General features: G+C 42.5%; 1 protein-coding gene across 3 annotated transcripts in view; it reads left to right on the top strand.

The window, feature by feature from the left end:
- The window catches only part of LOC112267047 (LIM domain kinase 1-like), a 67,790-nt gene that overhangs the window by 25,290 nt on the left and 30,172 nt on the right, over positions 1-12,328 (top strand). For all 3 annotated transcript variants that reach the window (XM_042297387.1, XM_042297389.1, XM_042297388.1), the window contains one exon: positions 4,912-5,050. In XM_042297387.1, the coding sequence (XP_042153321.1) occupies positions 4,912-5,050 (139 nt within the window). The remainder of the gene's footprint in view (positions 1-4,911; positions 5,051-12,328) is intronic.

Here is a 12,328-nt window from a genome sequence, read left to right as displayed (position 1 = left end):
TGCGTCAAAAAGACTCTGTAGTAATCACTGCCAAAGGTGCTTCAACAAAGTACTGATTTAAAGGGTCTGAATATTTACATAAATGTCATATTTCATGTACACTGCTCAAAAAAATAAAGGGAACACTAAAATAACACATCCTAGATCTGAATGAATGAAATATTCTTATTAAATACTTTTTTATTTACATAGTTGAATGTGCTGACAACAAAATCACACAAAAATTATCAATGGAAATCAAATTTATCAACCCATGGAGGTCTGGATTTGGAGTCACACTCAAAATTAAAGTGGAAAACCACACTACAGGCTGATCCAACTTTGATGTATTGTCCTTAAAACAAGTTAAAATGAGGCTCAGTAGTGTGTGTGTGGCCTGCACGTGCCTGTATGACCTCCCTACAACGCCTGGGCATGCTCCTGATGAGGTGGCGGATGGTCTCCTGAGGGATCTCCTCCCAGACCTGGACTAAAGCATCCGCCAACTCCTGGACAGTCTGTGGTGCAACGTGGCGTTGGTGGATGGAGCGAGACATGATGTCCCAGATGTGCTCAATTGGATTCAGGTCTGGGGAACGGGCGGGCCAGTCCATAGCATCAATGCCTTCATCTTGCAGGAACTGCTGACACACTCCAGCCACATGAGGTCTAGCATTGTCTTGCATAAGGAGGAACCCAGGGCCAACCGCACCAGCATATGGTCTCACAAGGGGTCTGAGGATCTCATCTCGGTACCTAATGGCAGTCAGGCTACCTCTGGCGAGCACATGGAGGGCTGTGCGGCCCCCCAAAGAAATGCCACCCCACACCATGACTGACCCACCGCCAAACCGGTCATGCTGGAGGATGTTGCAGGCAGCAGAATGTTCTCCACGGCGTCTCCAGACTCTGTCACGTCTGTCACGTGCTCAGTGTGAACCTGCTTTCATCTGTGAAGAGCACAGGGCACCAGTGGCGAATTTGCCAATCTTGGTGTTCTCTGGCAAATGCCAAATGTCCTGCACGGTGTTGGGCTGTAAGCACAACCCCCACCTGTGGACGTCGGGCCCTCATACCACCCTCATGGAGTCTGTTTCTGCCCGTTTGAGCAGACACATGCACATTTGTGGCCTGCTGGAGGTCATTTTGCAGGGCTCTGGCAGTGCTCGTCCTGCTCCTCCTTGCACAAAGGCGGAGGTAGCGGTCCTGCTGCTGGGTTGTTGCCCTCCTACGGCCTACTCCACGTCTCCTGATGTACTGGCCTGTCTCCTGGTAGCGCCTCCATGCTCTGGACACTACGCTGACAGACACAGCAAACCTTCTTGCCACAGCTCGCATTGATGTGCCATCCTGGATGAGCTGCACTACCTGAGCCATTTGTGTGGGTTGTAGACTCCGTCTCATGCTACCACTAGAGTGAAAGCACCGCCAGCATTCAAAAGTGACCAAAACATCAGCCAGGAAGCATAGGAACTGAGAAGTGGTCTGTGGTTACCACCTGCAGAACCACTCCTTTATTGGGGGTGTTTTGCTAATTGCCTATAATTTCCACCTGTTGTCTATGCCATTTGCACAACAGCATGTGAAATTTGTCATTCAGTGTTGCTTCCTAAGTGGGCAGTTTGATATCACAGAAGTGTGATTGACTTGGAGTTAGATTGTGTTGTTTAAGTGTTCCCTTTATTTTTTTGAGCAGTGTATTTATTTATTTATTATACATTTGCTAACATTTTAAAAAAACTGTTTTTGACTTGTCATTATTGGGTATTGTGTGTTGATTGATAAGGAAAACATTTTTAAAATCAATTTCAAAAGAAGGTTGTAATGTAACAAAATGTGAAAAGTCTAGGAGTCGAAAGCACTGTTACAGCAAAGGGTGAACCAACTCCATATTAATGCCCATGATTTTGGAATGAGATGTCCATACTTTTGGTCATGTAGTGTATGTCCCCCCCATTTCTAAAACCACAGTTGCGCCCTTCGTGTAGAAGAAGTAGTAGTACTGAACTCAGGGCAAGCTCTTAGTCATCCAGCAGGTTATTCGGTACAATGGGTTAGAGAGACTCTCTCTGGGTCTTTCAAACAGTTAATCCTCTTATGTGCCCCCTGTAATGCAAACACACACGCATGCGCGCACACACACACAGGCATGGACGTGTGCACACAGGCACAAATCCAAAGGGTATCCTACAAACACATACACTCACACTTTTACTCGCATGTAATCCTACTACTATTGCCTGCTACTGTGGGTAACATATTCATATGGTGTTCTGCTATAGTACAGTTCAGCGCTACATGCTCTTCCCTGGTAAAGTGACCAGCTTGGATTTAGCTCGATAGCGTTGAGGCCCTTTGTGTACTGATATGCCTGTGTGTGTAGAGAAGGCCCAGGTATGACTTTGACTCTGCAGGAGGCTGCAGGGACTCTGCAGTAGAGAGGGGGAGGTGCAGCTGGAAGACTGGACTGCTGACTAGGTAGAGTAGTGTGGCTGAGATTGTCCTCTGGCTACCCTTGACCCATTTCTGCCTCCTATCGTCACACCACATGCTCAGCATACTGCATGCAGCAGGATCAGGGTCTAGTAGTGGGAGCTCTGTCTTTGACCATTACACTCACATGTTCACTGTGTGTGCAATTCAGTGTGTACATGTCAGTGTTTGTGTGTTTCTGCAGGGGTGCATGCATGTGTGTCCTGGATAGACTTAAAGAAGACTGATGATAACTGCAGAAACCCATGGGAAATTATCTGTCCACTCCAGTGCCTCAATGGGTTTCCACTCACTTTCCCCCCCATCATCCTCTACCGTACCCCAATGCCCTCATCCCCACTCCCCTTCTGGTCCCGTTCTCATTTCCCTCTCCCTAGGCTTCCCTCCCCAGGCCCCTAAGATTCATTTGTTAACATTACACCCCATACCCTTACCCCACTGCCCCATCTCCTTTCCCCTTCTAGGCCTCTGGTCTGGATGTACTGTAGCCCAGCAGAGAGGCAGCAGATGGGGATTGATGACCAACAGTCCCCCTGACTCCCCCAGGTCTGTTCCTATTGATCCCTGGCTGTTTGGCAGAGGAAGGCCAGAGAGGAGACAAGGGAGCAGGAAGGCTGATGGAAGTGTGTGTCTGTTTGTCAGAGGAGTCTGATGGGAGGAGCTATAGGAGAATGGGCTCTTAGTAATGACCTGAATGGAATCAATGGAACGGAGTGTTTTATGTATTTGATACCGTCCGCCTATAGTTCCTAACATCAGCCTCCTCTGGTGTGTGTGTCTCTGTGATTAGTGACTGTGTTGTCGGCTGTGTTGTCATCTCCTCGCCTCTCCCCTTCACTCCTCAGTACTCACCCTGTCTATCAGCCAATGATCTCTATCTGCCTGACATCACTACCAAATCATTCAGCTCTGTCCTGTTCTCTCCTCTTCTCTCCCTGCGAGAGATATCTCACTATCAGTTCTCTTAATGTACTGTTACTGACAGCGGTAGGTCCATTCCTTAAGATCACCACATGCAGATAGCCCCTTATGTCTATGATATAATTAAGCGATAAGGCCCGAGGGGGTGTGGTATATGGCCAATAAACAATGGCTAAGGGCCTGGAATACAGCCCTTAGCCGTAGTATATTGGCCATATACCACAAACCCCCGAGGTACCTTATTAATATTATAAATTGGTTCCCAATGTAATTAGAACAGTAAAAATAAATGCTTTGTCATACCCGTGGTATACAGTCATATACACTATGGCTGTCAGCCAGTCAGCATTCAGGGCATTTGAACCACACGATTTATACATGTGGTTATATATCTGAGATGTTTTATTCTAAATCAAATGTTATTGGAATGTATAAAATCACTTTTCAATCGTAGTCGACATTATAATGGTGATGTAATGTTTACCTTGGCATTCCCCTGTGTGTGTGAAACTAGTTTTGTGGATCAAAAGCCACTGGATAAACAACCATGTTGTTACAGTTGGATGTTGTGTTTGGACAGCATTGCCATGTGTAGGTGTCTTATCTGTGATCTCACTTTGGTCTAACACTTAATGTATGTGGGAGTGTTGCTTTAGTCTTAGTGGTTAAGGAAATGTAACTTTCATCACTTTCAGATCTCTGATGCATTATCTGTTGCATTACCTTCAGTAAGACACATGTCAGTGGTTTAGCCTGTTGATGGGCTCTAATCAGTGGGTGAGCCTGAGGGCCTTCTAGGCCTTCAGAAAATGTATTTGAAATAAAATGTTGCTTTAATTTCAACTTAATATTTTGAATAATTTTTATGATCTTCTGATTTCATCTCTTCAGTTTGTGTTGGAAAGAGAATACTTTCCCTGGGTAGAAAAATCTAGCTGGCTCAGCCAGCCATTGGGTAGGCCTTCAGAAGCTTTATTAGAGCAGACATTTGGAATGACAGGTGAATGAACCAATCACATTTGGGTGCAATGGGTGGGACTATTTGGGAAAAAAACATGAAGGCCTAGACATGTCACTACTGATGAGCCAATAATGAGCAGTAGGCTAGTTTTCCCATGCTTTTGTTGTAGTCTGTGTGACAATGGCGGCAACTGTAGCAGATGTTATTGAGGAGGATGTGGTGGCTAATTTGTTAGCATCGTCATTTTCAAGACTAACTTTCAACGAGATGTTAAATGTTGTGCAGAGGGGGAGGCCAAATCCAGCACTGCCAGGATTGGTGCAACGGGGAAAGAACTTTGAAAGGCATTATCAAGCTGACAATTATAAGTGCTATCCATAGATGGCTGTGTGTGATCAACCAAGAAGCTTTAATGCTGGGATTGTCTACTCTTTAGCACCGACAAGAAGTCAACCTGGGCCAGTACTGGTTTCAAAGACCTAGCCAGTTTTATGAAGTCAGCTCTGCCAAATAAACTTACAAACATGTACATAATTCCTCTCGCTCTCCTTGTTCAGATGCTGTCAGTGCAGTGCCTCCCTGTCCCACTGGTACTATCAGAAGGAGGGCCGGCTCTTCTGCAAGAAGGATTACTGGGCCAAGTTCGGAGAGCTGTGCCATGGATGCAACGACCCCATCACAACCGGCCTGATCATGGTAAGATAGTCTTCCGCCACAAACAGCACAGTAACTAGATCCTCCTGACTACAGTACTAGGTATCCCTCTCCTCTCTGTCTTCACCAGTCAATCTCTCTAATCAGCCAGACTTGATATGACACTCCTGTTACAGTCTGTCGGCTATGGTTTCCCCAACAACATCCACACAAACACTGGTCTCCACTTTACAGTACCTGTAATTATACCATATGCTTTACACATCCCTATAAGCTTTCCAGGGAGAGTCATTAACTGTTGTTTAAGTAAAGAGAACAGTCTGAGAGGAGAGGTGGTGAAAGGACATGTGGAGGATGGACATACTCTATGATTTTCCCTTCTCTGATCAGGGGTGTTGGGTTGTTCTGAAATGGGTTTAATAACTTTACTAGTCGCTAGAGCAGGGTTCAGCCACCAGACAGATAATATTGAAGCTTCTGCCAAGAGTACTTGGAAATATGTCAAAGTCTACATTGTGAAAAAGACACGCCTGTCTGCTTTGCATAAAGAGCAGATAAAAACGTGAGTGTAGCCTGTGAGAAATACTGTTAATTGTGCGGTAACCATTTGCATTCTCCCCAGCAGTAGCATGTCACACTTTGAAATGTGGTATATTACCATCATGCTATTTGAAGTGGGATTTCACCTGGTTTCTCTCTTTAGTATATCAAAATGGGTGAAATATTGTGGTGACTTAATCCATGTTTATGAGCTACGTTGTGTTCAGTATGCCATAAGGGTTGCCCACGCAGATAGAAATGGAAATAGGTATTTTGTATTGCAAATCAGCCGTAGGCAGGCGGCATAGGCGGCACATGAGTGTCAAGTTTGGGGAAGCTAATTTTCACCGTATATACACTTTTATAATAAAGCATTCCATTCATCATCACTTTTGCAGACTTATGTAAGATAGCCTACTATTCCTAATGTGATGAGTAGATTGGATAGTCATAATTTTGGCTAATAATATAACTCAATCACTGTTTGCAAAAAAGACCGTTCAATGCATGGCTGAGCATGTAGAGTAGGCCTAAACTATAGGCGACAGTGCCTTCAGAAAGTATTCATAGCCCTGGACTTATTCCACAGTTGGTGTTATTACATGTGTATGTGTATACTAGACAGCACAACGTGTTGATGTCACGTTGCGCAGTACAAGACTAGGGACTCGGTTTGTTTCACTTTTTAACAACAAACTACCTAGTTAGATAATAAAAGTTTACAATAGTTGTCCTATTCATATCTGGATCCTGGGACGTAGTTCGCATTAACGCTGGGACCGCTGACATATGTCCCGGGATCCGTGCTCAAACAAGGTGGTACTACATTGCCGGAGCAGCTAGCCTAGCTGCTAGCTATCAAGCTAGGCAACCTGGTCTACTATTGACGGATACCAAGCACGCTAAGCGGTTAGCCCTTGTGGCTAGGGCCGCACTATTTGTCTCGGTTTTAGGACTACTGATTTCCAGAGTTTTCTACTGCCAGCATCTCTCATTTCACGGAGTGAATAGTGGACGCGTCAAACAATTAGTACTGTCATGCCTCCGAAAAAAGACAAGGATCACATCTCTGCTGGGCGGCAGGTACATTAACTCTTGGAGAAGTAGAAAGTTTCCTATAAGTAAATTATACTTCAGCAGGAAAATAACTTTAAAAGCTTCGTACAAATGATCATGGAGTCTACCAACAAACGGCTGGACTACATTACTAAAGATATACAAGACATTAAAACAAGCCTTCAGTTCACACAGAAGGATGTGGATGTATTGAAGACCACACAAGATACACTTTCCAGAAACTGTTCCTCTATGCGGAATGAAATCACCACAGACAGAGAGGGCCTCCAGAACATGTCTGAGAAGGCGGAATGAAATCACCACAGACAGAGAGGGCCTCCAGAACATGTCTGAGAAGGCAGAATGAAATCACCACAGACAGAGAGGGCCTCCAGAACATGTCTGAGAAGGCAGAATGAAATCACCACAGACAGAGGGCCTCAGAACATGTCTGAGAAGGCGGAATGAAATCACCACAGACAGAGAGGGCCTCCAGAACATGTCTGAGAAGGCAGAATGAAATCACCACAGACAGAGAGGGCCTCCAGAACATGTCTGAGAAGGCAGAATGAAATCACATGTCACAGTCACCACAGACAGAGAGGGCCTCCAGAACATGTCTGAGAAGGCAGAATGAAATCACCACAGTCAGAGAGGGCCTCCAGAACATGTCTGAGAAGGCAGAATGAAATCACCACAGACAGAGAGGGCCTCCAGAACATGTCTGGGAAGGCAGAATGAAATCACCACAGTCAGGGAGGGCCTCCAGAACATGTCTGGGAAGGCTGATTACCTGGATGGACAATTGAGGAGAAATAATCTTGTAATAGATGGTATCCAGGAGAGCCAAAGTGAGATATGAGCTGAATCAGAGGACAAAGTTCGAAAGCTGTTTTCTGAGGAGCTACAATCGGATCAACATGTTGAACTGGAACGTGCTCACCTGTCTGGGATGCCAGGGGTCTCTAGTGGTACCAATGGAACCAGACCAAGGCCAACTGTAGTGAAATTCCTCAGGTTCAAGGATAAGCTTGCAGTCCTTGAAAAAGCCAAATGCCTTAAATGGTCCTTCATCATCTCCAATGCAGTCCGTCAAAGAAGAAAGGAACTAATACAAGCTATGAAGGCTGCAAGAGAACGAGGTGACATGACATATCTGATGTATGACAAATTGATTGTTCACCCTCCCTCCCAAGGTGACAAGTAATTCCAGCCACACACACCCACTGACTGACACTGACTAACATTGACTGACTGACTGAGATTCCAACTTCTGATTCATGATTGGACATTTAAATAGGGTAAATCTACCAAAGAAAGGTCTGTTAATTGCTCACTTGAATATATGCAGTTTAAGGAACAGAATTCATGAAATAGGCTGTCTAGCGCATCAAACAAGATTAATCTATTGGCAATATCAGAGACTCACTTGGACCCTTCTTTTGAGGATGCTGAGATCTCTATACATGGACACAATTTGTTCAGGAGGACCAGAAATAGATGTGTGGGTTGCAGTTTAGATCCAGAATCATATTCCAGCAAAACAATGTAAGGACTTAATGTTGACTGGATTAGAGGCACAATGGGTACAGGTGCATTGACCACATTTGAAACCTATACTAGTTGGTTGCTGCTATTAGCCTCCTAATGCTAATGTGAAATATCTTGATGTAATTTGTGAAATGTTGGATAAGGTATCTGATGAAAATAGGGAAATATATTTTTGGGAAGATATGAATATAGATTTTTTTGAACACCAACTGTCCAATGAGAAATAAACGTATTTCTGTTGCCAATGTATGTAACCTGACCCAAGTTGTGACATTACCAACCAGAACGTTCACTAATAGGTCCGGTATCACATCGTCAACTTGTATCGATCACATTTTTACTAACATGGCTGAACATTGTTCTAAACCTGTATCAGTGGCACTAGGTTGCAGTGATCATAACTTGGTTGCACTCACTAGGAAACTAAAATACCAAAGGCTGGCCCTAAGATAATCTACCTTCCAATGGCATGTTGTTTTAGCTAATCCAAGTTTATCATTTTAAAAGGCTAATTGTTCATTAGAAAACCCTTTTGTAATTGTGTTGGCATAGCTGAAAACTGTTGTGCTAATTTTAAAGAAGCAATAATACTGGCCTTATTTAGACTAGTTAAGTATCTGGAGCATCAGCATTTGTGGATTCGATCACAGGCTCAAAATGGCCAGAAACAAAGACCTTTCTTCTGAAACTTGTCAGTCTATTCTTGTTCTGAGAAATTAAGGCAATTCCATGTGAGAAATTGCTAAGAAACTGAAGATCTCGTACAACGCTTTGTACAACTCCCTTCACAGAACAGCGCAAACTGGCTCTAACCAGAATAGAAAGAGGAGTGTTAGGCCCCAGTGCACAACTGAGCAAGAGGACAAGTACATTAAAGTGTCTAGTTTGAGAAACAGACGCCTCACAAGTCCTCAACTGGTAGCTTCATTAAATAGTACCTGCAAAACACCAGTCTCAACGTCAACAGTGAAGCGGTGACTCCGGGATGCTGGCCTTCAAGGCAGAGTTCCTCTGTCCAGTGTCTGTGTTCTTTTGCCCATCTTAATCTTTTCTTTTTGTTGGCCAGTCTGAGATATGGCTTTTTCTTTGCAACTCTGCCTATAAGGCAGGATTCCTCCAGTTTAGACCAAGCAGCCTTCATGTTCGCAGCATGGTCTGTCACCAGTGCAAATACCTTCTGTGGTCCAAGGTCATTGATTGCTTTAAGCTCATCTGCAATGTAGAGACCGGTGTGTCTGTTGTCCCTTGTGTCTGTGCTCTTGTAGAATACTGGTTGAGAGGTGGAGATGATAGTTAACTATTCCTTGCCCACGAACATTTGACCCCCCCATCAGAGATGATTGCAATACAGTCTGCTTTCTCTATGATTTGCTTGACCTTCACTTGAACTCTGTTGAACTCTGCATCCACCAAAAAAACTTCTGATTCCCGGAGGACCATGAGCTGTTGCTATCATTAATGTGTCTGTTTCATAATTTTCACCTTGAATAGAGGTAGAGGGATTTTTGTCAGAGGTTGCTTGTTGTGAGTGCTGAGGTAACTTGGCCAGATGATTCTGCGTCTTTGTTGCATTCTTCACATATGATTTGGCACAGTATTTGCAAATGTACACAGCTTTTCCTTCTACATTAGCTGCAGTGAAATGTCTCCACGCATCAGATAATGCCCATGGCATTTTCCTGTAAAGATGAGAGAAAAAACGTTTTAAAAAAAACAAATACAATTCCATGTACAGATAAATAGTTAAGCAGTTAGAATAAACAACTCCTTTGTAAGATATAAATGTTTTAAAATGAAACATTTATGGAAACAGGTGAGTTAACACCTCAGTTAGCAGGTTCAAGCAAGCTAAAAACCCATATGGTAGCGAAAACTAATTAGCAGAAATTGTTAACAAGTTAGAAATGATTTAAACACACTTTGCTGTAGGCTACTATTTACTAGTTAACAAAAAAGCATGTATGTCATATAAAATATATTCTCCCCACACAGTATTGTAAACAAAACTTACCAGAAAGCATGCAGTCCTTGGCCCAGACAGTGTAGTAGTGTGGACTCAATAGCATCTCATTAGTGTGCAAGATCTTGAGAATCAGCTGTACATGTGATGGAAGAGTGCACTGCACATGTGATGGAAGAATGCACTGTGCATGCAGAGGGTTGCAATTCCATTGAATTGGGGATAGTTTAACCAAAATATACCACAATACCTAGAATTGCCTTATGTGTATCCCACAAAACTGTTCACTGTAATAAGCTAACTTTTTTGATGAATTTAAGCAAAATTCCCGGGCTTAACCTCTCATGGAAAATGTCTGGGACATTTTAGTGGAAAGTTTATGACCCTTTGCAACCCTACTGAGCAGTGAACTAAGAATGGTGTCTGAGTGGTTTGATATGAATAAATTGGCATTGAACATTTCTAAAACGAAATGTATTGTATTTGGTTCAAGATATATACTTGCTGATGATCCCCAATTGTATTTGTCGATGAATAGAATGCATTTAGAGCAATTAAATTTACTAAAATGAAACTACAGAACACATAGATAATATTGTGTATTAAGATGGGTAAGGGAATTGCTGTTACAAGAAAATGTTCAGAGTATGTAACATCTAGCACACTGAATCAGGTGATTTCAATCCCTGGTCCTATCACATCTATCACACTCTGCAGCAAAGACAGATATCAAAAATGTCCAAATGGCTCAAAACAGGGCTGCCAGATTAGCTCTTCATTGCTCTATCTGTATGAATATTATCCAAATGCATCGGAATCTCTCATGGCTTCGCTTTGAAAACAAATTACTCTCCAGTCTTCTGATTTTCTTTAGGAATGTTATATTAAAAAATATATATATATATTATTATTTTTTCAGGCCAATTAGTACACACTAGCAACACGCATAACCACCAAACCAGACCGGCAAATTCAGGGCAGCAAAGACAACCCATGCCAAGCACAAATCGCCTTAAATCTACAGTTTTATATAGGGCCGTAGCTGAATGGTACTCTTTACCAATCCATATTTCTCAGGCCAAAAGTAAATCAACGTTCAAGAAAAAAATAAAAGAACATCTAAGGACTGGACAGGAAATAGAAAGTATCAACTGAATGTTAAATGTGTTTCCTGTCAGGTAATTTAATTGTCTGTATTGTCTACTTGTTGAATGATTGTGAAGTCTTGATTTGTTGTGGTTTGTAATGTCTCGATAATTGGTGTTGGACGCCAGGAAGATTAGCTAGCGCAACGGCGTTAGCTAATGGGGATCCTAATAATATAAAAATGTAAAAAATGACAGCCTAAATTCAAAATGGATTAAATTGATTTTATTTCTCAACAATATACACACAAATAACAAAGTGAAAACATTCTTTTTGAAATTTTAGTGCAGAAATATACAGAAATATCTCATTTAAATAAGTGTTAATACTATGTAGAAGCACCTTTTGGCAGCGATTATAGCTGTGAGTCTTTCTGGGTAAGTTTCTAAGCACTTTCAACACCTGGACCTGCAACATTTGTCCATTTATTATTTTCAAAATCTTTCAAGCTCTGTCAAAATTGGTTGTTGATCATTGCTGGACAACCATTTTCAGGTCTTGCCATAGATTTAGAGTAAATTTTAATCAAAACGGGAACTCAGCCACTCAGGAACATTCACTATCTTTTTGTTAAGTAACTCCAGTGTAGATTTGGCCTTGTGTTTTAGGTTATTGTTCTTCTGAAAAGTGAATTCATCTCCAAGTGTCTGGTGGAAAGCAGACTGAACCAGGGTTTCCTCTAGGATTTTGCCTCTTTAACCAACTAGGCCTCTAAACTCTCACCTTAGAATATCCTTTATTTTATGATCTACTGAGACACCTCTAATTCACTACACTTTTCTAATCTGACATCCTCTTTCATATAATGTCTGTCTGATTTTTATATTTGATAGCAGGGTGGTGGTGGGAGAGTACATCTTGTGCTTGTTGTTAAACTGTAGGAGTGAGTTGTTTGGGCCCTGGGTTAAAATAAGGGTGATATTGAGAAATATGTTAAAGATGACAACATTTGAGCCTGGTTGCTTTCACATTAAGCCTGCTAAGTTTCTCCTAAATTTACATGATGTCACCTCCTCTCGTTCCATGATCTCTGGGTCTGAAAAAAACCTCTCACCAGAAATAGATTA

This window comes from Oncorhynchus tshawytscha, linkage group LG14 (genome assembly GCF_018296145.1).
Source record: "Oncorhynchus tshawytscha isolate Ot180627B linkage group LG14, Otsh_v2.0, whole genome shotgun sequence".
In the NCBI taxonomy this organism is placed as follows: Eukaryota; Metazoa; Chordata; class Actinopteri; order Salmoniformes; family Salmonidae; genus Oncorhynchus; species Oncorhynchus tshawytscha.
This window is presented reverse-complemented; position numbering and strand designations above follow the sequence as displayed.